Genomic DNA, 24,589 nt, shown 5'->3' with positions numbered 1-24,589 from the left:
TTTTGATTACAATCAAATTGTAATGATTTGAAAAAATTAATCGAGCAGAGATGGCGAACATATTTTAAAACAAAAAAAAACTAGGAACATATTAAAAAAAAAAAAAAAAAATACTTAAAAACATCTGTATACATACATATGTACTTTTTTCTTAATTTATTCCTTAATTCTTTAACTTTTTTTTTTGATCGTTCGAAATAATGAATGTCCCGATCTGTGATTTGGGAATTCTGGCAAACCTATGCTTAGGACATTTGGATTTTAAATTTAAAAAATAAGAAGCCTGTAAGTAACCACAAAGTATATTTTTTTTACTCGTTAACGTATTATATAAATCCAAGTGGCTAACGAATGTCCCACGACTTAGTTGAATTTAGTTCCAAACTATACGAATAAAAAGTTTTTCAAATAGAATGGATAGTCTGTATGTGAGACTTTCAATAACCCAATTTACTTAATAGTATTGACCATAACTTACAAACTAGGCCAATACAATTCGAAATCTTATAAAATTATTTAGTTTCATAAATCTGAGATACGAGAGAATTGGTAAATTTCGTTCTTGAAAGTATTTATAAGAAATTATAGACATTTTTTTTAAGTTTATAATAAAATTTGATCAAAAGGAACCCATACAACCGTCATCATCGTGTAAGAAGTTATTTTACTAGAATTTCACAATACATTGCCTTTTCTTTTTTCACCATATTTCACCATACTTAACTACATTAACCTAACATTGTATACAATCAAACGTCATCATGGTAACTTATATGCAAATAATTTTAGGTAACTCATATGCAAATAATCATAGGTATAGAGTTTCTAAAAAATTAGCATACTCTTGTCTTCAATCAATACATGTACTATGTACATACTTGTAGGATTTAGCTGAACAGGCAAATAGTCGTAAAATTTTTAGTACGGTTGTATTATTGCTATATAGCTTACTTTAGTTTGAATATAATTTCACTTATCAGCGTATTCAAGAAGTTGTTTTGTGAAGTCGTATAAAAATATATTAAGTTTTTCTACATTTTTGTTTGGTGATATTAAGATTTATTTTTGCCAAATAACTAAATGCAATCACATTTAATAACCATGGATACTGAACAAATTGAAAATAAATAAATTTGTTGTTAGTTTTAAAAATAAAAAATACATGATAAAGAAATATACTATGAAATATGCATGAAACGTAGATATCAAAAAATCAAAGAAAAGTGGCAATACATATATGTATAAAATTAAATTTATTAGGTAATTAATTGTAATTATGTACATATTATATATATTATCAAAAAAATCACTAAACAACTGCCTAAAGCAGCCAGCGTGATGTACGATGGGTATCTTGGTCTTGATGAAAGTTTTTCCATAGGTTGACAATGTTCCACCAGACCTAACTGAAAAAAAAGTAATATAATCTTCTAAACTAAATAAAATAAAATTTAGTGAAGTATCTATATGTTTATGTAATTACCCAGCCACCGTGATTTTGAAGCCAGGGTAGTAAAGGACCGCGCATAGCTGCTCCAGCAGCTTCTAACAATTCAGGCAATTCTTCAGTATTGTTACTACGAGCTGCATTGTTAGCCAACGCTCCACAAACCGCCATCAACGAAACGACCTAAATTTACAACAAATATGATACTTTCTCACTTTTTATGGTAAAAATGTAATCACTCGAAACGTTGGAAACCTTTCCCCAGCTGATGTTGTTTTTGAAAAGTTCTACTCCGATGCCGTACACTATATCGGCTGGATCGAGATTTGCAACTGAGCTAGAAGGAGGAGAGTATCCCGCGTGTTTTCCAATGGCGGCATATAGACGAGGGCGCGCTCGTTCAAGATGGCGACCAAGGTGGGAAAGTCTCGGGAAAACTAGTCTGGATCCAGCCCAACTTCCTCCAGTTCCATGTTTGTGCCAACGACGTCCACTACAACACATACGACTGCGCATGTACTGACCACAAAGTGCTTTCCCTGCCAAAAACAATTTTTAGCGATTCTTGTACTGTTCCCTTTTCTTCTACTTGGATTATAATGGATGAATAGACGCGACATTTTATCACAAATAGATATTTGCCTTTGTTTGATATCTATAACATGTCAAAAAAATGGACAGCACCTATTAAATCAAATTTGGATTTTAATTCAATGTTCAGAAGCTACTACCTACTATTAAATAAGACCATAATATCAAGAAAATCAACATGTAAAAGCGTCATCCATGACGTGCCTTGAAAATGTTTGATTAAGTTTTTCAGACATTGTTTTTATAAAAATTTACATTTTCAATAGAAAAATATTTAATTTCAATTAAGTTTTACTAACAAGTAAATAAATAAAAAGAAGATAGTCTAAAATGAAGAGAGAACAGGAAAAATTATACGAATTATCATTTATTCAAAGTCTGATACCTTGTTCTATGAGACAATCGTGAGGATTGTTACGTGACGCTAATCCTAAACTAGTCGAAACTGTGGAAAGACGGCGGACCACAGCATCAGGTACTAGAGCACTCAGACGACGAGCTCCAGAACTTCCAGTGGGTGAAGAACTTCCAGTACCAGGCACTGCTAAGGCACTGTATCGACGTGCTCCCCTTCCACACTTCGCATTCATCGTTGAACTGTCAACAAAACATTTAGTTCCATTTATCCTGGATACAGTGACATATTAAAATACATACGAGTATACATGTACACAAGTTTCAACAGCTGTACTATGACCAATTTAAATTATGCACATTTTGATCATCAAGGTTGAGATTTAATTATTATATGTAAATTCTTGATTTTGATGCTGCAAATAGTAGGTACATATTGAATTTTCCATTGTTGGTTCATAGTCAACATAGTGAACTTATTATTAGTAGGAAAGATAACTTCATTGTTAGTTCTACGAGCACGCACATACCAGATACCTACATATTTGGATAAATGTCAAGTTTGGTGATTCACTTTAAGACAAATATTGCGGCGTCCAATTTCTGACGACGACACTTTATAATTGAATTAACAGCACTTATTTATTTCAATAAAAACTGAAGTATCGACCGTCACTGTGGCACGCACTCTTTCGCCAGCGATTGCCGCAATGAACTATCCAGCGAGTGCTATCGTTGGCTGACGGCTTATTACAATATTATTTTGTTAAGTAGTGATGTTCAAACTTTTTTGTGTGAGCGCAATTCTGATGTGCTGTTTTTTAAGCGATGATTACTGTTGTTATAACTGATATTCCAGTCACGGAAAGGAATACACATAAACAATGACCAATCACAATTTTCCCCTACGTAAATCAACGAGAATGTTGCATATGCTGTTTTCATAACATAGTGGATTCATTCCATATGCATATATGATGTGTATTTTTTACGGGTCTACGTGACGAGACATTATGTTAAATGACAGAAAACGCAAATATCGGAAGGCAAAGATCGAAAATCAAATGATCTTAAGTCGAAAGATAAAAAAAAAATGGTGCATGGTAAACGGTACATACTCACTTAATTTGCGCGAGAAGGATACAACAGGAACAAGAGAAACATGCTTTTCCTCCCTATTTTGCTCGCGCACATTAATACGGGAGGAAAAGCCTGTTCCTCTTGTTCCTGTTGTATCCTGCTGGCACAAATTAAGTGAGTATGTACCGTTTACCATGCACCATTTTTTTTTGATTTTTCGACTTAAGATCTTTCGATTTTCGATCTTTGCCTTCCGATATTTGCGTTTTCTGTCATTTAACATTCTGTCTCGTCACGGTGACCGATTTTTTACATACCTACTTTACGTTTCATTTTAATTAACTACACAAAATATCTATAATTATATATATATATATATATATATATATATATATATATATATATATATATATATATATATATATATATATATATACATATACATTTTAAAAGCGACAGTATTGTACAAATCTATTATTTATTGTTCTATGTATTATTATTATTATTATGTTCTATATTATTATTGTTCAATGGTCCTTGCGGCCGTATATAAAATAAAATAAAATAAATGTACAAACATCATTAAGAAGGGTCTTACCCACTCTATTGAAAAGATACATGTTCTGATTGCTTTTGGGCATCCTTTCAGGAGGATCGAAGGTGGGTATTTTTAATTGAAACGACCTTTAATTGTTCTTATGATAAGATATCAAATGACTCAGTGATGACTTTTTTGACTTAAAATTACCTGAGGAGTTTCGTAAATGATAGGGCGTAAATTAGTTTTCATAATTTTTTGGCACTTTATAAGTAATTTTTCTCTGCTTTGATTGTAAACCTCTGCTTATATGCTCTTTGTCTTTGTTTAATACACGTAGAGATACATAGACCACCTAAGATAAAATTATCCATGCCGAGTTTCTAAAAATTCTAGGAATGCTTAAGGTGGCCCATTTTTATATTTATTTTTGACAAACTACGTAAAAATAATAGAGTAATGTGAGATGGAGAATAGGAACGCTAGTGCTGCATCAGGTCCAGTGCACTCAAAGAAGTATGGAACGTCGTATGCTTGGCATTACCAGCAAGATAGTCCGGTGTTTAGCGTATAATGCTTTCAACTGAGGGGTCATGGGTTCAATCCCTGGCTCGGTGTTGCTGGCCACACCGAGTTGGTAACTTGGCAAAATTGGCATAATTGGCAACATAAATATGTATGCTACCCACCTACATACTCTGTAAAAATCAGTGGCCTCTAGAACTTTTGGGCCCTCGTGCATATAGGGCCCCCCAACATTTAAAAAAAATATTAAATAAAATAATTTATCGACATATTTGCACATAATAAATATTCACATAATACATGAGAGTAAATAAGAAAATAAATTATAAGCTCATCGATTTTAAATTTCTTCTTTCTTGCTTAAATATTTGCGCAATCACTAATACGTTTTTTAAGTTCTATTTTTGATACTTGTTTACGTTCAATGACCAGTAATGCGAGATTATTTAGTCTTGATTGTCCGATAGAGTTTCTTTTGTAGTCTTTAATCATGTTTAACTTACTGAAAGACCTTTCAACACGGTGGTGGCCTCATGCTGAGGGCTTTAAGGGTCAAATTCCTTGACCTTTAAAGCGGGCTTAGAATAGAATTTGTACATAAATGTCTCTATGATATTGTATAAATAAAGTTGTAATTGTAATGATTGGAATTGTTAGTACTTATGTAAAAAAAAAAATAAGTTTACCTGTAGTAAAATGACGCGGAGAAATACATAGAATACTAAACGGAATATGTGAGTGAGATGTATGACAAAGGTGATCGATGTAATGGTAGAAAAATGTGTGGGATGAGATGGATGAGAGTTGCCCAAAACAGAGACAAATGGAAGTGTGTAAGGAGAGGCCTTCATCCAGCAGTTGATGGTGAATGGCTGTAAATGATGATGATGATGTTATTTATTTATTTATTTTTACATAGATATATACCAGGAAGGCTTGACATAAAGATCCCAATGCGCCTTCCTGGAAAATTAATTACAAACAATGCAGCATTTTATTATTACATAAATCACTGCATTTCCAGAAGCTCAAGAACACGAAATAACTATTAATTAATTAATTAATTACATAATTAATCCATTGAGACATCTATGGATTTAGATTTTGTACATAATTTTTACAAATTATACATACAATAAATACAGAAGATTTGTGACAACAGGAAAGATGATTTTTTGCAAATTTTGATGGACCGTTTCAACAATGATCAGATAAAATTGGCAAACTTTGATAAGAAACGATCGATTTGGAGTCACAAATACCCCCAAATCTAACCAGCAGTATGGCGGATCTAACCCACTGATCACTTGGTGCTTAACATATATGAAGCCATACTGGTGGCTAGTGAAAATATGGTTGGTTATATGAAAATAAAGATTTTTCAGAATTAAATTTACCTTGAAAAACTATGAGTAAGGAGTTACTACTTACATATACATGTCAGTGGCATGCCGTGGACATCTCCCTGTTTTTATTGCACAGCCTTGATTATATGCGCGCAAGCAGGATACAAGTGGACTAGGTATAATGTCACCTAGTGCCCTTGTATCCTGCTCGCGCACACGTAAGTAAGGCTGTGCGACAAAAACAGAGAGATTTTCACGGTACGCCACTGATACATATAACTGTTTACATATAATACATTTATTCTACGATCAAATTACTAGATGCAGCACTGGTTAAATATTTCTGCTTATTTGTCAGAGGTATTTGTGTTATATTCTGCTTTATACTACTCACTCACAAGGACTTCTTTTGCATGAACACTATTATTAGAGCATGTATGTATGTAAGCAATTCTATACATTAATGACACGGGGAGCTGTAATAAATGCGTTTATTATTTCTACATATAGTTGACAATGAAATCACGTTGTTAATACTCATTGTATACTTAATCCCTTTCTCAATGTAAATTTACCTACTGGTTTACATACGTCTAGCTTCATTTAAATATAATTAGTCCCTATTGAAACACAATGTGTTTGATTGATTGATTCAGTTTGAAATCCTATTTCTGTTTACAGGAAAAAGTTGAGTCACTTGCGTCAAACTTTATTTAAAATTCATATCACACCTTTTTAGTCGCCCTTGCGAATCAAACTAGGAGAAGAACGAGGCAAGGTTGAATTTTTAACAACAAACTTTTTTGTTGCAAACAAGACGTGCAGATCGAGATAGTTTAATTAACTCACCTATGTATATATGCAATGAGCACAATACTAATTTTAAGTCGCCAGATAAAATTTCATCTACTGGGTCAAACAAATTCAGATATTTACTTTTGTTACGTTTTGGGACACCGAGGAGCACGAATGATATTAATTCTGTAGTCACGATTGAAGTTTACAAGGATCAGGATTTTACGAGTCACGATTGGTGATCCGTGAACTTCGTGATTCATTAATGGTAGCAGGTCTTAAAAATGTACCTGTTGATGTAAAATTTATTTTGTAGGAGAATACGATGCGAAGATAAAATTAGTAATATGATCATTTAGTGGATATTCATTCAGTGATTATCATTACAGTGCTCCCCTTAATATAAATAGATAAGCAAATATTAATTTAATATACGAATAAATGATAAAGGAAATTCAGTTTACTAAAAAAGATTAGGTATCTCAACTTTTATTGTAGCGTTTCTAACCAGTGTTTCTAAATAATTCATAAAACTTTAATTTTTAGTGAATAATCGCTGAACTAGATACTTTGTTTTAAGTGGCGCTTACCATGTCACGATTTGAGTATTGGACGTTCAATAACAGAACTTTGACACAAATTCTTTGGTTTGCGAATTTATAAAAGTTCAATTGCTTTAAATTCTCATTCATTAGCTGGGTGTCAAGTGGTAATGTCATTTGGTTGTCACATTTCGATATGTGTGCTCTGTTTCTACTCCTCAACTTGGTAATTGCGAGTGGTGAAGAGTTAACTCCGGAGGGTTTCTCATACAATAATGTATCTCAAAGTTCAAACGAATGGAAAAGTACGTGGAAACCTATGGCCATTTTAAACGAAACATTGAAAGGAAATTCATCTAAAAATCAAATCGATGATAACAAAATGAGACGGTTAGGATTACGAAGTCTGAAATCTAAAGACTTTTCATATCGCGATCCTCCAGCAAGACAATACTTACCTCAGTTTGGTGATAGCTTTCCACCAGAAACAACTACATCAATCCCTATCATCGAAGAAGAATTTATTAACCAAGCACCATTCCATGATGAACCTGAAGTACAACCACCATCTTCTTCTGGATACACCTACGTGACACCGCAGGTACCTTTTAATGAACTTCGTCCTCCGATGGCTGACGATGAAATTATACCATTTAAGCCACACGCTGAATATCTTCCAGCAAACCATATACAACCCACATTCCATTCTATTGGTACATTTGAAACTAAAAAGAAAATTTTGCCTTTACAATTGGAAGTTAATGAAATGCGTTGTTTTGACACCCCGACGGATGGCAGATTTCAAGCACTGCTAACATTCAGATCCAATGAAAATATTCCGGTGCTTGAAGACATGACGAAAAATGGTAATGGATTTTGTGAAGTTAACAGTGATTCGCCACCACCACTTTTCAATACAAATGTGCACATAAACATTTCCAAAAATGATTTTCATCGCTGCGGTGTCAGAGATTGTTCTTCTGCGGATCGTGTTACTCATATGTGCGTGAAAATTCGTTTTCCCACAGTGCCTAAAATGAAATTACCCGAAGATCCTGTATTGACGCTTCACTGCAGGGTACAAGATAGAGTAGTGTCTCATATTAAACATTTGAAAATCGACGTGGACAATGCGGCGTAAGTGGTGTCATGTCGCAAAAGATTTATCATTTCCGCATCGACTGAATTAAAATCATTTTCAGGACGGGTCGAAGTGGAGGGGCCATAGCTAAAGGTGGAAGTCGAGGTACTCTAAGGACTAGAGTGGCTCTATATAGGAGAGATAATCGAGGAGATTTTACAGAAATTTTACCATCACGTGCTCGAGTACCCCTTGGAGATATAATCATGCTAAGAGCAGATGTTGAAACAGGAGATGGTATTTTTTTATTTAAATATTTGTATTAGCATAAATGTGTAGAAACACTGATTCAGATGAATGGGAAAATACGGTAGTCTCTGTTCAATTGGCCACATGTGTCTATTGAACTGTAATAATAACCTGTCATAGTAAAAATATACTGCTTTCATAAACATATTAATTATTTTTAGTATCATGAGCAGCCACTATGATAATGTTTCAGTACATAAACACATTCGTACATATGTATATGGAGGAAGAATCAATATTCATCCTTAAGATTTTGACTGATAGGGAGACTCTTCTTTATCGTTTTATCTGCAAAAACATTAGACAATTTTTCGACACTTTAAATTTTATTTACTTAAGAAACATTTTATTTTTTTATTTAAGGTTGGACTTCATCTCGTTTTAGTTCTATTGTGATGCGTAGAGATAGTGATGGAAGTAGTCAAGAAGAAATAACTTTGCTACAGAGTGATGGCTGTCGAGATCCTCAGGCTTATTCACTATGTCCAAAGGATCCAATAGCTATCTCACCATTAAGGCACACCCTGTTCATAAGGTGATTTAATTTGACGATCAAAATATAATGTACATATGTATGTTAATAGTCCATTTTCATACTCAATGACTTAAGAATAGTGTGTGATATTTATGTAGAGATTTCTTTTACATCTTTTTGCTACTGAAAATATTTAAAAAAGGTTTTATGTTTAAAAATTAAATATATTGTAATATCATATTGATATTAAAGGTTTGGCCACATTTTAGATGAAAAACAAAAAACTACACATCTCATAGATAATGAATTCGTAAATCATATTCATATTTATTTACGAAGCGATTATTTTTAACCACCAATTATTATATTTTATAGAAACCAACCAACTAATATTTTTAAGACATCATTTGAAAGGATTAGTTTATTTTTCAGAAATCTTTCTCATTTGCTTCCCATTCAAAATCAACGCAGATTTTTATAACATATCTCGAAAAAAATATAAATCAAACGGAAATTGTTTTGTGTTTTAAACTACAGTCATCATACATATATATAATATCGCTATTCTGCCTGTGCATCTATGTGTATATCTGAGATAAAGCTCGCCGTACTATAATAGTCGTTTCGATTCGACACACATGTAAGTCACAGCTGGGTGACCGTCACCGCACCGACAGTCAAAAAATCGAAAATGTTCGTTTACCATGTATACATATGAAAAACAGTTAGTATATGTATATATCAGTGGCGTGCGGTAAAACTCACTCTCCCCCTGTCGTACATCCTCACTTAATTTGCGCGAGCAGGATACAACAGGAACAAAAGGAACAGGCTTTTCCTCCCGTATCCTGCGTGCGCACATTAAACAAGGCTGTATGACAAAAAGAGAGATAATTTCACCGCATGCCACTGATATATATATATATATATATATATATATATATATATATATATATATATATATATATTATATATACATAGTACCGTTTACCATGCACGCTTTTTTTTGACCTTTCGACTTAAGATCTTTCGATTTTCGATCTTTGCCTTCCGATATTTGCTTTTTAGATCTTTTCACTTTCGGTGCCGTGAGGTAGACCCGTCACAGCTAAACCACTGCCAAAAAAATGTACGAATATAAAAAAACTTCTACCAATTCTGTTTGCTACCAATGTTCCTCTACATTAATAGACGGCGTTAAGTCTCTGAGAATGTAATGCCATCTAATGTATTGTACTGGAGAAAATGTATTTAATTAATTAATTATTTTTTATATTCTTTATATGTAGGTAGGTAGGTATGCAGTTTTTACCATTTTTTTTCATATTAAATAGAAATATTAAATTAAATATATTTAAAAGGTATTTGAAAAAAATTCGACCGCGTGCGGATTGAACACAGGACCGACACATTTCTTTTATTTAATAACCTAAGAGGCCTGGACACCAGCGCATTGTCCATACAAACGTATTAGACTTCTCCCTTCCTCAATTATGGCACTAGAGAAATTATTTTTTAATATGCTTTGGATATCTATCATTGGGTTGCATCTATCGTTTTATTTTTTTGATTAGTTATTTTTTATAGGAGCTAGAAGCCGCCAAACATCAATAAAATCGCCTCTTTTTTACACCCACGAAAAGAGTCCAGCGTGCTTATTTAACGGTCGATTTTAAAAAAATACGCGCATAGTTGCACAGAAAATATCTTTCTCATAACGATGATGACATTTTTTTAAAAATTGGTCCGGTTTCGGAGGAGAAAATAGGAGAATACGAAACCTCGATTTTGTCAATTTAAAATACGTTTTATCTGGTCGAAGCGCATTCACTCAATATATATATTGATATATATTGTCGCATTCACTCAATATATATATCGAAGAAAGGAACGGCAACAAAATTAAGGTTTCGGGTGTACAGCCCTCTTAATATGGCAAACATCCATGTGACGATATTTCATCGGGTACAACACTAGTATTAAAATAATAACCACTAAATAATAATAACTAAATTTTAAAATAGTTCATGGACTATGTAATAAAAAGAAAAAGGTTTGTTGTAGCTCCATACGTTGTGGAGTCCACAAAAGAATTCAAATTTATATTGACAAAAGAAAAAAAAAACATCTTCACAAACAAGTTCTACATCGATTTTGAATATTATGTAAAAAAATTTTGCATGTACCTTTACGTATAAGTACAAAAAAAAAGTTCATACATACATAGTTCAGAACTAAGTTTTTAGATAATCATAGCACGTCCTACAATATTGAAGACAACATCCGTGGTCGGTATTAGCATAAAACAGATTACATATTGCTCGATAATAAATAACAAATGGCAAGAGGAAAAACAATGTGCTGTTTTATTCCTTTGTTGCACTCACGCGTTTATCGCTTAAGTGTCTTTTGACGTTTGTAAATTGAAAGATTTATTTTCAGATATAAATTTAAAATATAAGTAACAACTAGTAATAGAAGTCGTAAATCTATCAGTTGAACTTTAGCAATATATCTATATATCGAAATTGCAATTTTTTTTTAATTTATGTTGAAGAGCGGCACAATTTGAGGGTATGAACAATGGAGACGAAGTGAAGCTGAGTGTAAGACTAGTGGCGTGCTTGGAAGCTGGAGAGTGTCATTCTGGGAGATGTGAGATCGAAGGCGTGCGCCCCCGAGGCCCCCAGGGTGCTTCGGTCCGAACTCGTCGAAGTGATGACCTCCGCACAGCCAATACCACTTCAGAAGTCTCGTTTGCAATCGTTGTTGACGAGGACGTCCAGTTCAAGGGTGACCACACCATTGTCTTCTTTGGTATTGCATTCAGTGTCGTTGTAGTGTGTTTCTTCCTCGTATTGCTGCTAAAGAAGTTTGTAGCTTACAATTGCTCCAAAAGATATCAACACGAAAATGGAAAATTGTAATCTTTATATCGATGAGCTTATATCATATATGTTATATAAATTGTATTCGTATTATTTAAATATCTTAAGGATTTATTATATTAAATCAATGCAAAATAGTATGGGAGCTCAGTTTGAAACGACATATAGATGTTTATAGCATGTTTATTTCTTTACCGATAGCTCGTGTTTTAAAATTATGTTCATGGTAAATATCGTATTTTCTGGCTCAATTAAAACATGCAGTTAGAATGATAAATTGTTCAAAACTACATATTTTGGTATTAGCCATATTATAAAATGCCAGATATGTACATACATATATATATTTTAATTGCAATAACTTATTATTAATCGCACAAAAACTTAGATAATAATTTCATGTATGTATTACAGATTGATTGAAATAAATATGCTTTTGATTAACGGAAGTTTTTTTATTTGATGGATTCTATATAAGCTGACTTTAAAGGTCAATAAATCGACCAATAAAGCCGTCAACATGAGGCCACCACCCCTCCAACGAATACAGTCTGAGAGTCAGTCTATTTCGTCTGAGAACGAGACGTTTGTACAGCAATATTGCACAAAAACAACCGCACATCACTGTTCTATTTTAAAAAATTGCAATTTATGTACCGTCAGGGCCGCGCCTACCGTATGTACAAATGTGTGCAACGCACACAGGCGGCCGAAAGAAATTAGAGTCGAAAAAAGTATTTATTTTTTAAAATGCATTAAGGTTGTCATGTTGTATCCTTGTGGATTGCTGTTGCAAGTTACAACTTGTAAAACACCCAAACTATAATTCGGGGAAATGACGGTATAGGAAGTATAAAGTCGGTTCGCATAGAGCTAGTTATTTTATGTTCTATTATCTTTGCTACTGCCAGATGTATTTCTTCAAGGATGTTGAATATTGGTTAGTGATCGAAAGAATAATGCCCTAGATGTGGGATTGTGGGTAAAACCAGTGGCTTTGCTAGGGGTGGTGTCACCTAAATATTTTTTTTTTATTAATTGTTGATTTACGAGAGAGAAGCTAAGTTCACACGTTGTTTCTGGATTATGACTCCGTCTGACTGAATCAGTTAACCTTCTTACCTTTGGGTACATACACTGATATCTCATGAATTCGGACAAACGTCAATCGTGGCTCATATTTGATGCTATATATAACTGCACCAGACGGATTTCGCAGTAGCTGTATACATACAGAAAGCTGTATATATATATATACAATGAGGCGTGTAGCCGCTGGAGGACCGCCATACAAGGAATATGTCGAATTAGCGTTTTTCAATTTGAACAATTTGGTGTCAGCCCAAAAATGGTGTCACCCGCTGCAGACCGCACTCTTCTTAACACTATATTTTCATGAATGAACTTGAAAAAGTTCGGTTTTTCTTGTCTGGTCCTATTCAGAACTAAACGTTTTGGTTTTCTGTCTGTTTTTCTGGTTAATTTTTATTATGATTACAATTTTCAACACTATATTTCTCACACAATATTTATCACAAGATAAGATTTTTGCACTACTCGCATGCACTTTTTAAAATCTTTTTTCAGTAAAATGATTCATACAAATGCTGATAAAATTAAAGAGCGGCTGATTTAAGTTTGCACACAGGCGGCCGAACTCTCTGACGCGGCAATCATTGCGATTGTTTTGTACAAGTACAGAACAATCGTAGTGCATAATAAATAATTAAATAAATAAAATAAGAAAAGAAAAGAATAATAAAAAGCTTGGAAAAAAGAAAAGGAAAAGATGATTTAAATTTTCTTCTATATAAAATAATCAAAACATTGGTTAAAACTTAATTAATTTTCATGTGTACTCAGTTCCGGCCTTACACCCAATGGTGCCCTCAGTCATTTTTTTCTAAAACCCTAAAAAAATATATAAAAAACGGATTATCATCCTCCTTTTTCCGGGTGGAACCTTGCTACAATTTCAGGCAGTGTCAGCAAAAGTATAGCAACCCAAATGTTTGGATATAATTCTTGTAAATTATGCTGTTTTATAAAATTTAATACAATGATTGGATTAATTTTTCCTTGAACTTTATTTAAAAGAAAGACTTTTAAATTGATAAGTTCTTTGCTAATAATATCAGATTTTGAATTCGCGGTGAGCTTAATTTGAAGATTGGCTCTTTCCAGTAGATTGTTTACAAAATACAAAAAACTCCACATCTTTGAATATTTGTTTAACTGTTCGGATGTTAAATTTTTTTTAGGAATATATCTGCACGTAACCAGTTAGAATCTTCCAGTGATATATTGAAGCTGAAAATAGCGTAAACAATATTTGGAGAATATCGAAAAAAGTTTGCGATGTTACAGAAGATTTTGCAGCGTCGTATATCACAAGATTTATATTGTGGCTGCCAAGGGGAAACGTTAGTTATAATACAGAAGGGAATGCGCCTTCACCCAATGAATAGAATTTGTCGAGTACAAATGTTTGAGTTTAGAAAGTAGAGGCGCCTTTGGCGCTATAGTCTAAAAATTTGTAGGGCCTTTGGCGCTATAGTCTAAAATTTTGTAGGGCCTTTGGCGCTCTAATTTTAATTTTAAAGCGCCTTTGATGCATCGAGCGGCGCCCTAACTTATTTGACCCAGCCCCCCCTAAAACCGGTACTGTGTGTGCTATTATTTAAAAGAAAATGTGTATAATACGATGAAGATAAAATTTATGATTGAAATACGTTTACATTGATAATAAGAGTAGTTGCAAAGTCATGTTTTTCTTTTTAGGCTATGTATTCCACAATTCGATGTTTAGTCATGATAGTATACATATAAGGTAAATGTAACAATTGTTGGTCAGGGTATGGCTATTGGCCACTTCAACATAAATAATATATTAATGTCATGTCAATATTGATAACAAAATTAATAAAAAAAGCTAATTAATTTCTGTCGCTTAAATTGTGTGTAATTTAGTGAGCTTCAGCTCTTTGTTAAATTAACTTGTGTAGGTAGGTAATTTATCATGTGAAATGAACCAAAAGATATCTGTAAAAATATTTGTGGATAAATGATAAATTAAAATAGTTAGATTTTAGCAGTTGGCAGTTGTGACTGTCATAGTGACAGTTACGGCAACTATTGATTGGCCTGTCAAACTGGTCCTATTACAATTTTATTGCATGCTTTAGTGCAAATATCTGACACACTACTATATCTGAAAAAAACTAGCTTTAATATGACTTACAAATATCGAATCTTAAATTTCTTCAACATTTTACACATACATTACAAAGATGATTGACCAAAGCTATTTCTATTTTTGTAGTGAAAATTTTATATTAATATAATTACCGCACACAAAAGGCAGTAATGCAATCGAATTGATGCTTGTTCTGTGTGGGTCGTTACGTTTTCTAAAAAGTGTGATTTTTTTAAAAGGGCTCAGTATACAAAATGTAATTTACTCGAGCAAGCACAATATCTGATGTGAATATTATACATGCATCCATTTTTAAATAATTACACCAATCAGAATCAAGGTTATTATGTATTCATACACGAAGAAAATTCACCAGCAGATGTACCAACGGAATTTCCCGCACCGAGTGGTACTGAAGGTCTCGAATGGGATGAAGAGGTAGTGGAGAGTAATCTTACTGAGCGCGAAGACGATGATTGGGCATCACTATATCGGTAATTCATCAGTTTTAATGATTATTTCACATGTTAACAATTGAAATTTTACATTAATAAAAGATCATAGTAATTATATCAATGATTTATATTTTATATTGATTATTAAAATGATTCTTTAGGTGGTACGCTCAAATGCTAGAACAAACTGAAGGATTAGTGGGTACTTCAGAAGCATCTTTAAAAGCAACCATTGATAAGTTTGCTAAGAAACAAAGAGGTGCTGCTCATTATGCAGCTGAACAAGGTCATGTTGGCGTTTTACGTCTACTATTACAAACTAGTAATTTTTCGTTATTTAGTAATATAAATATGTATGTCAAAGTTGAAAGGTTTATATGAATATATTGCATAATATAAAATTTTTTTAGATGCTAAGGTAGATTCGTGTGATTCCGATGGATTGACTCCTCTCCATTTGGCAGCCAAGTTTGGACAGACAGCTGCTCTAAAAGTATTGCTAGAAGCTGGTGCAGATCCAAACCGTTGCACCTTAAATCCAGATCAAACTACTGCACTACACATTGCTGCTGCCTTCGGACACATTAATATTGTTTGTGCTTAAAATTTATTATGCTGCTTTTTTCGTATAAGGTAGTTTCTTAAAAAGTTTTGATCATCGTTATAAATACATTTTTCTTTTTCTTCAGATTGGTATTTTGATATCAACGGGGGCTCTTTTGGAAATACGAGATGGTGCAGAAAGGACACCATTACAGGTTGCAGTACAAGAAGGTCGTATCGATGCTGTTGTTCAACTTTTACAAGCCGGTTCTAATGTGAATGTGGAGGATGTTCATGGTATTTTATATTATAATATGCTTTCATTTTCTTATTTGAACGTATTTTAAATATAATATTGTTATTTTACATTTTAAGGCAATACTCCACTCTGTGAAGCCATATTTCAAGATGCCATACGAATTGTAGAATCATTATTATCATCTGGAGCTAGAATTCAACCTCATCATTGTTTACTTCACTATGCAGTTTTGCATAAGCAAGTATGTACCACTACATACATACATATGTATATGTTTTATTTGAATTTATACAATTAAGTAATTTTTTATTGTAATTTTTAGATGGAAATTGTACAATATTTGCTACGATATGGATCAAATGTTAATTTACGTGATTGTGATGGTGATACTCCTTTATTGTTAGCATGTCGATCAGGTCAAATAGAAGTTGTTCGTCTATTATTAGAAAATGGTAAATACATAAAAAACATTTTTGATATATCAGAATGTAATATATTAATTAATATTAATAATATTTTTCAGGTGGTTCAGTAGATTATCCCAATAGTTTAACAGGATCAACGGCTTTACACGAGACTGTAAGTTGTTCAAGAGATGTGAAAATTTTCCAAGAAATATTTTTTTGCTTACAAGACTATCACGTGAATTTAAATACCATTTGTTTTACTGGAGGGGACACTCCACTCTTCAGAGCCATAATTTTAGAACGGTTTGTATTTTAGAACGAACGTGTTTAAATTTGTTTTATAAATTAATATTTTAAACTCATCATATTATTTTTTCGCAGTGATGAAATAGCAAAATTGCTAATTAAACATGGAGCAGACGTAAATTTATGTTCTTTACAACATTGTGTAGTTGATAATCTTTCATTAGCACTTGCACAGAGAAATGTATCAGTAGCACGTTTACTGGTGCTGGCTGGAGCCAGTCCACCTTCCAATTGGGAGCGTATACCTCGACCTCTTACACATTTAACAAGGCTTGTATTACGAGCACATTTGCCAGCAAAATCTATTTTTCGTTCTATTCAAGCTTTACCTTTACCTGTAGCACTTAAAGATTTCTTGATGTTTAAAAATGAAGATTGACTTTCAATTGCACATTGCAATGGATTTTAATTTATAATTGACTTGTTAATATTGTATTTCATATAATTATCGTTTCATACTACATATAATGATGATGTTAGTGTTGAATTTGAAGATTACCAAAGAATACATGAATCGGGATTGATTAAATACGAGTAAATTTTATAAACGTCCAATGTTAATGGACTGTTTTTTTGTTTATTAGTAGTATTAATATGATGAGGGTCATTAATTCAATTAGAAATTAATAATTACAAATTCAAAAGATATTGTCAGAATGGGTGCTAAATTGAAATTCGAATAGACACATGGAATATTATTTATAAATTTTTGAATACCTTACCTATGTATAATATGTATGTACTTAAATTTTGTAATATGAGTAGTTTGATGTATAAATAATAAATTTATTTCGAAGAAGTTATTATTATTTATTATTTTAGTTTTCCCATTATTCTGCATGCAATACTATCACCACCTTGCTATAATTCTCAATTATTTATAATGCGTTTGAATTGCATGCATTTGATTTGAATTTTTCACATTGTGTTAATTTTTAATTGTTTATTTTTAAAAATAAAATTTTGTATATCCATTGTCAATTTTTCTTTATCATTTACACAAGTTAATTTTTTTAAGAAATTGATTTTCCGAGAATTAATTATTTTTACCATGTATGATATTCCAATTGAGTGAGAGTTGTGTTGCAGTTGTAAAAATAGTTATTCAATATTAATAGTATTAGAAATATTAGACGGTAAACAGATTATTCCGCAAATAGCGATTTCGCGCAAGTCACTAAAATCTCGATCACGGAACATCTAGCACTCGAGTTTTCGTTAGTACAATATTTCGGTTCGGTGATTACTAGTCAAATGTGAACCGGTCACAAGACAACCGGTCGCTCTAGATCGGTCACACATGATCACTAGAGTACGGATAGCCAAGGTGCCGCTCATTGTTCTATTGTTGTAAATGCATTGTTAAAGGTTCGGCAAACCTTTAACAATGCATTTACAACATTTGAACAATAAACGGCACCTTGGTTATTCGCCCTTTAGTGATCACCCGTCACACTAAAACTGGCAACACCCTAAAACTGGTCACTCTAAAACTGGTCACACTCTAAAACTGGTCACACCCGAAAATTGGTCACGAAAAAACTGGTCACACCCAAAAATTAAAAATTGGTCGAATTTTTGGATGTGACCAGTTTTTTCGTGACTAATTTTCGGGTGTGACCAGTTTTCTCGTGACCAGTTTTAGGGTGTTGCCAGTTTTAGTGTGACGGGTGATCACGTGTGACCGATCTAGAGCGACTGGTTGTCCTCTGACTGGTTCAAATATGACTAATAGTCCGTTTACCAATATTTCGCGTAGTAGCTTTCGATTGATGAAGCTTTTGGGTGCCAGATGTTCCGTGATCGAGATTTTAGTGACGTGTTCGAGATCGCTTTTTGCGGAATACTCAACGAACTATATTAGACAGGTATAATTCTACAAACATCGACTGTCATAAATATGTAGATAGTTTCAGATTTTACAATATTTTCATTATATTAATAGAGAGTTTATCTTTCAAACTGTATCTATACTCTGACGAGAGTTGTTTTATTTTAATTGTCCAGTTAGGTATAATATGTAGGTTCAAAATAAACAGGTAAGAATATTCGGTTCGTATCGTATGATTGGTATAGCTGATAGGTAAATAGCCGTAATAATTGCAGTTAGGATCTTCATTCCCCAGTCCATTGGTCTGGCGGTGGCAGGTGGTGGCGCAGGGCGCGGGGGAGAAGGAGGGGTGGGGGAGGGGATCTCAGGGGGGCAGCCCCGCAATATGGCCGCCGCCCCTCCAGGTATTTCTCACTATTTTTATATTGTTTTCATACATTTTCTCGACTTTTTTGACATTTGAGGTTAGCTTGATCAGCTGATTATAAATCCTCATAGTAAACCACCATAATTTAAAAACAACTGTTTCAGATGAAACATCCACGATTGCTGAAGACGATTCTAGTACAGTAACAATATCAAATGATCGTAAGTTTGTTAGATTTTGTACATAGATGTTGTAAAATTCCTGATGGATTGTCGAATTCTAACTTCATGTATGTAAGACCTTTTTATTATTCGTATCTTGTTTTCCAGAAAAGCAGATTTCCAAGCTGTTAGAAAAACTGCCAAAATTGAATATTTTCGATTTACATCGTGTGATCGGTGAGGGTTCTTATAGCTCGGTGTATTTGGCGTCGTTAAAATGTGACAATCAGGTGCCGAACAATCAAAAGAAATTTTTTGCAATAAAACATTTGATACCGATAACACATCCTGATAGAATTGAGCATGAATTGAGATGTTTACGGTTCATTGGGTATATAATATTATAATATTTATTATTTATTTGGACCAGTTTTGCGTAATGGATTCGACTCTTGTGAAAAATTATCTTCAATAACAGATTTAAATCTTGAATGTACCTCTGAAATATCATTTTTAAGCCATATATAAATTCTTGATAAGAAACCCATCTAGCATTATAGACACTTGAAATCAAATTGGCATTTAGATATTTTGTAATATTATGTTACTATGAAATTAAATGTCACCATTACGTAAAGCTTTGTCCATTTATCCATGAAATACTGCAAATTCTAAAACAGAGTTTTTAAAAGTTTATTTATTGCAGAGGTTGTGATAATGTTGTTGGTGTGGATTTGTGTCTCCGACATTCTAATACCGTTGTTTTCGTTATGCCATATCTACCTCACACAAAATTTTCCGTTTGTTCATCATCATATTAATGCTATAATTACTATGTCAAGTATTATAACTGATTTATATTGTTTTTAGGAATACTTTATGCTGATGGATATGGAGGAAATTAAATTGTATATGAAAAATTTGTTACTTGCATTGAAACGGGTTCATCAATTTAATGTGATTCATAGAGATGTTAAGCCTAGTAATTTTTTGTATGATAGGATTAATAGAAGGTAATTTAAATTTTATATTCACTTCAGATACAGAAATAGTTCTATTTTAATAATAAAATGTTCAATAATGTGGTAGCTAAATTGATTTTGTTTTTTTTTTTTCAGATACCTTTTAGTTGACTTTGGTCTTGCTCAAAAAGTTTATTATAATTCTCCTGTTGACAAATTGAAATTAGAAACTGATAATAATGAAATTAAAAGCACGCCAAATACTGTAACAAATAGTACAAATACACAAATATTGGCTGTTAAGCGAAAGTACAACGAACTGTGCGATAACGTAAGGTTTCAAATAAACGTCATATTTAGAGTTGTATACATATGTACATATACATATTTACTTCCATTGCAGGATGTAGCTGATGATTTGGATCATAATTTTAAAAAACCTTCATTAGATAGTCAATATGTGAAAACACCCAATATGAAAGATGAACCGTTAGAGGTAATGTATTGCAAATGAATTTATTTAAACATCGCTTTCGTTTACTATGGTTATGTTGAATTTTAATTTTAGCAACCTCAAGAGCGGTATAATAAACCAAAATTAATTCAACGCACAATGATATTGAAAAACACTGAAATTTATAATACAATTGCAACGAATTTAAAATGTAACAATGTAGTTAAACTTTGTTCATGCACTGGTCTTCCAGCAGTATGTTCCTTTTGCTTAAATAAGCAACCGTACAAAGCTTCCAGATCTGGAACTCAAGGATTTCGACCTCCGGAAGTTTTGTTAAAGTATGCCGATCAGACGACCGGTAAGTAAATTTTGTGAAGTTTTGTTTCTATAAAAGATTACATATCATGTAATAATTATAAATAATATATTTTCAGCTGTCGATATTTGGGCTTGTGGAGTGATATTTTTATCTTTTTTATCTGGTTGTTATCCCTTTTTCCGAGGATCAGATGATCTTACGGCCTTGGCAGAACTTATTACACTATTTGGTAGTTCTCGATTGAAAAAATTAGGAATTTTATTGGGTAATTTTTTACAAGTTCTTTTGTGTTAGCATAGTTATATAATGCTTTGTATAATTTGTATGTGTTTAATTGCAGGTCGTGATTTAGTATGTAATTATACAAAAAAGCCTTTTGATCTTCGGAAGCTATGCGCTCATTTGAGATCTCGTGCGTTTCGATCCAAAAAATTTGACTTAAGAATTACTGACGCGCTTTTGAAAATTAAAGACAATCTGAACTTTACTAGTCAAGAAAATTTCGCTAATAAACAAACGTATTCTCATGAGTATATAAGTTGTGATATAGATAGTGTTCAAAATAAAATGTACAAATATAATAAGTTGGATGCCATATCTAATAAAACTGGCGAAAATGTGGACGTAGCAAATAATATGTTAAGCGATTCCTTTAAATATAAACAATGTGATAACTGTGCCTTACCAAATGATTACTGCGTTTGTCTAGAAACTGAAAAGGATATTTATACCAATGTTAGTACATCTTGACGTAACTTCAACGATGTCTTATTGTACGTATTTTCATAGTAATTATGTCGTCCTTTATTTCAGAAGGAAAACAACTACAATGTGGAACATAATTGGTGTGGATTTCCTAATGAAGCTTTCGATCTGCTCGAGCGATTGTTAGATGTCAATCCTCATACTAGAATAACAGCATCAGATGCATTGAAACATCCATTTTTAGAAAATCTATAGTTTGTATCTTGTTTATTTATTAATTATTGTTATATTAAAAAAAATCAAAATTAATCAAATTGCATTTATTTATTGTGAAGAAGAATGTGTGTTGAAAGGATTTATGTATTGATTTTAAAATGGGGATTTTATTTAAATGGTGTTGGATAAATAAAACACATAAAACATCACCCGTCTGAAGCCAAATTTATTAAACGTATCACTTGTTATCTAATAAATTAGCATCAACACTCGATCTCATTTTATAATTAACTATATTTTCAACATACAGTAAATCAATACATACAAAATATCACATAAAGAAAGTAAATTGTGAAATAACCATTCAATATGGATTAAATTTACATACAACTTTTTTCGATACGAATTCACAACGACAAGTAAGTATAAATCGTTCGTAAGATCACCTGGTATGGAAGTTCTCCGCAAAAAAACAGTAAAGGACTATTTTTTTTATTCATTTGAAAATTCACATAATGCAAAATTATACTTTGGAAAAATTGCATTAAAAAAAGTAATTTAAATTTCTTTTTTGCATACTTTGACTTCATGAAACTTTCACACCGATTTTTTTTTTTTAATTTATAGTGTAACAGTTATATACAGTGATAATTTCTTATTTTAATATTTGACATATAGTTCGAATTTCATAAAAGGTCATTTAATTTGATAAATGTACGGTACAATTAATAATATATGTATTGTAAAATGTGCATCACAATTTATACATTAATATTAATGTTCCAAAGAATAGTATATAAAATAGATTTTAAATCAGTAGACAAATAAAATTGCATATATCTTTTGGATGAAAAATATAATAAATCCACACATTACTATTTTACACAAAAATAGCTATTGCTATTTCTATTGCTCAATAAGATTTAAATCTGAATGAACCGGGGCACATTCGTCTCCGCTGTTTAAGTTTGATTTTGAATAGTTTTCTTCGAAAATAATAAAGATTTATTTTAGTATTCGATTAATATAAATGCAACTTCGTACGAGTTTTTTATTGCATCATTGCTTTGTCATGAAACTTTTCTGTTGAAGAGAATATATACATAGACATATACCGTTCTTAAATGTGATTTTATTTCAAAAAGTGGTTTACATATGTACAATATGCAATATATTTATTTTTATTGGTGCGTCAATAATATATCACGTGTTCAAATGAATAGTTTCTAACAGTTACGCGTTTAAACCAATGACTTGCTATCACAATTATTTGATGCGTATTACTCACATAGTAATAATTCCCTTATCTAATAAAATGGAATCTAAATTATAGAGCTAAATACTATTTAGTATATTATTTCGAAACGGTAGTGCACTCATAAAACGAGGATTTATTATTGGACTTAATCGATTTCTAATAAAAGCAGTACTTATCAATTAATTTAACACAACGAGACTGAGTGGTATTCTGTAGTGTATTTTTTTTCACTAATCTAGGAATGAAAACAACTTTTGACGTATCTATGTATTTAGGAGATGTAATTAATGGTATAGTTTCTATATAGTTAATTACTCGAAAGCAAAATTTTAAAACAATGTGAAATTTGCAAATTTGAAATATCAAATTTTTACAATGCAACATTGTTATATGATATATCTGCTATGTGGTTAAAAACTACGTTTCAAAAATAAATTAAAATGCTAAATAATTTATTGAATCGGCATTACTTTCGCTTATATTTATTTATAATTGTTTAATTGAGATATAAATATTAAACGTCAAGATGTGATATTTCACAAACAAACAAAAAAATTGGAGTAGGGATAGAGTATTTTCCAGATAAAAATATAGTTGTCATATAATAAGTAGGCGACTTTGAAGGAATTTTAATATAAAAATAACATTCTGGTTTAGATCTGTTCTTACATTTCCAAACGTGCTTTATACGAACTTTGTTATCAATAAAGCTTAAGTTTGATACATAAATTATAATACAAATAAGTTTTGATTTCGGGAAAAAAATATTTACAAACTTACAAATTAAGAAATGCACATATTTCGAAGTATAATATGCATTTTGGTTAACGAGATTGGCGAAGAATTAGAATTTACATAGTTTTAGATAATTACATAAAGTGTAGAAAATCAGTCTCAATAAACAGGCCATTATTCATTGTAAATATTTCTGTAAATACGTTTATTTTTTTTATAATTAATGTATTTTTATAATGCGTTCGTTATATTATTTATAATTTCTCCCATAAAATTTCTAGGAATAATTTTAAAATACCTTGCCATCAAGGTATATCGATAGTTTGATTAAGAAATTGCTTTGTTTTGAATTGCTCATGTATCACAGTTTCGAATCGCTGATATATGCTCTTTAATTATTCAAATCATTTAGTTGCTCTCAAAAATAACCGTCTGAAACTG

General features: G+C 32.0%; 4 protein-coding genes across 4 annotated transcripts in view; 3 read left to right on the top strand and 1 right to left on the bottom strand.

Annotated features, from left to right (window-relative positions):
- The window catches only part of LOC143914278 (organic cation transporter-like protein), a 474,519-nt gene that overhangs the window by 115,415 nt on the left and 334,515 nt on the right, over window positions 1–24,589 (top strand). The gene's annotated exons all lie outside the window — the stretch shown is intronic.
- On the bottom strand, window positions 1,226–3,120 carry LOC143914674 (bcl-2-related ovarian killer protein-like). The gene is made up of 5 exons (XM_077434968.1): window positions 2,934–3,120; window positions 2,424–2,635; window positions 1,703–1,986; window positions 1,484–1,630; window positions 1,226–1,406 (listed from the first exon to the last, which is right to left on the bottom strand). Exons 2-5 carry the CDS (start codon window positions 2,626–2,628, stop codon window positions 1,275–1,277), a joined length of 768 nt encoding a protein of 255 aa, XP_077291094.1. The 5' UTR covers window positions 2,629–2,635; window positions 2,934–3,120; the 3' UTR covers window positions 1,226–1,274.
- Window positions 15,055–18,116, top strand: LOC143914029 (uncharacterized). Its single transcript, XM_077434114.1, has 8 exons — window positions 15,055–15,661; window positions 15,784–15,944; window positions 16,033–16,214; window positions 16,312–16,462; window positions 16,541–16,665; window positions 16,747–16,876; window positions 16,948–17,134; window positions 17,213–18,116. Exons 1-8 carry the CDS (start codon window positions 15,468–15,470, stop codon window positions 17,514–17,516), a joined length of 1,434 nt encoding a protein of 477 aa, XP_077290240.1. The 5' UTR covers window positions 15,055–15,467; the 3' UTR covers window positions 17,517–18,116.
- LOC143914203 (non-specific serine/threonine protein kinase Cdc7-like) lies at window positions 19,225–22,231 on the top strand. The gene is made up of 11 exons (XM_077434315.1): window positions 19,225–19,372; window positions 19,500–19,556; window positions 19,665–19,887; window positions 20,203–20,296; window positions 20,367–20,509; window positions 20,615–20,789; window positions 20,862–20,954; window positions 21,027–21,273; window positions 21,350–21,499; window positions 21,575–21,969; window positions 22,048–22,231. Exons 1-11 carry the CDS (start codon window positions 19,354–19,356, stop codon window positions 22,192–22,194), a joined length of 1,743 nt encoding a protein of 580 aa, XP_077290441.1. The 5' UTR covers window positions 19,225–19,353; the 3' UTR covers window positions 22,195–22,231.

The sequence above is a fragment of the Arctopsyche grandis genome, chromosome 7, assembly GCF_051622035.1.
Source record: "Arctopsyche grandis isolate Sample6627 chromosome 7, ASM5162203v2, whole genome shotgun sequence".
NCBI classification, from domain to species: Eukaryota; Metazoa; Arthropoda; class Insecta; order Trichoptera; family Hydropsychidae; genus Arctopsyche; species Arctopsyche grandis.
Note: the sequence above shows the minus strand (reverse complement) of the source record. Positions and strands in the feature narration are given on the sequence as shown.

Coding starts and splice junctions, on each gene's coding strand:
- LOC143914203 (XM_077434315.1), top strand. Junction 20,297..20,366: donor TACCTCACACAAAATTTTCC/GTTTGTTCATCA, acceptor TATTGTTTTTAG/GAATACTTTATGCTGATGGA. Junction 20,955..21,026: donor TGAAAGATGAACCGTTAGAG/GTAATGTATTGC, acceptor TTTTAATTTTAG/CAACCTCAAGAGCGGTATAA.
- LOC143914029 (XM_077434114.1), top strand. CDS start 15,468: ATGCATCCATTTTTAAATAATTACACCAATCAGAATCAAGGTTATTAT. Junction 15,945..16,032: donor ACGTCTACTATTACAAACTA/GTAATTTTTCGT, acceptor AAATTTTTTTAG/ATGCTAAGGTAGATTCGTGT. Junction 16,463..16,540: donor GAATGTGGAGGATGTTCATG/GTATTTTATATT, acceptor TTACATTTTAAG/GCAATACTCCACTCTGTGAA.
- LOC143914674 (XM_077434968.1), bottom strand. CDS start 2,628: ATGAATGCGAAGTGTGGAAGGGGAGCACGTCGATACAGTGCCTTAGCA. Junction 1,987..2,423: donor CGATTGTCTCATAGAACAAG/GTATCAGACTTT, acceptor TGTTTTTGGCAG/GGAAAGCACTTTGTGGTCAG. Junction 1,631..1,702: donor ACAACATCAGCTGGGGAAAG/GTTTCCAACGTT, acceptor TTGTAAATTTAG/GTCGTTTCGTTGATGGCGGT.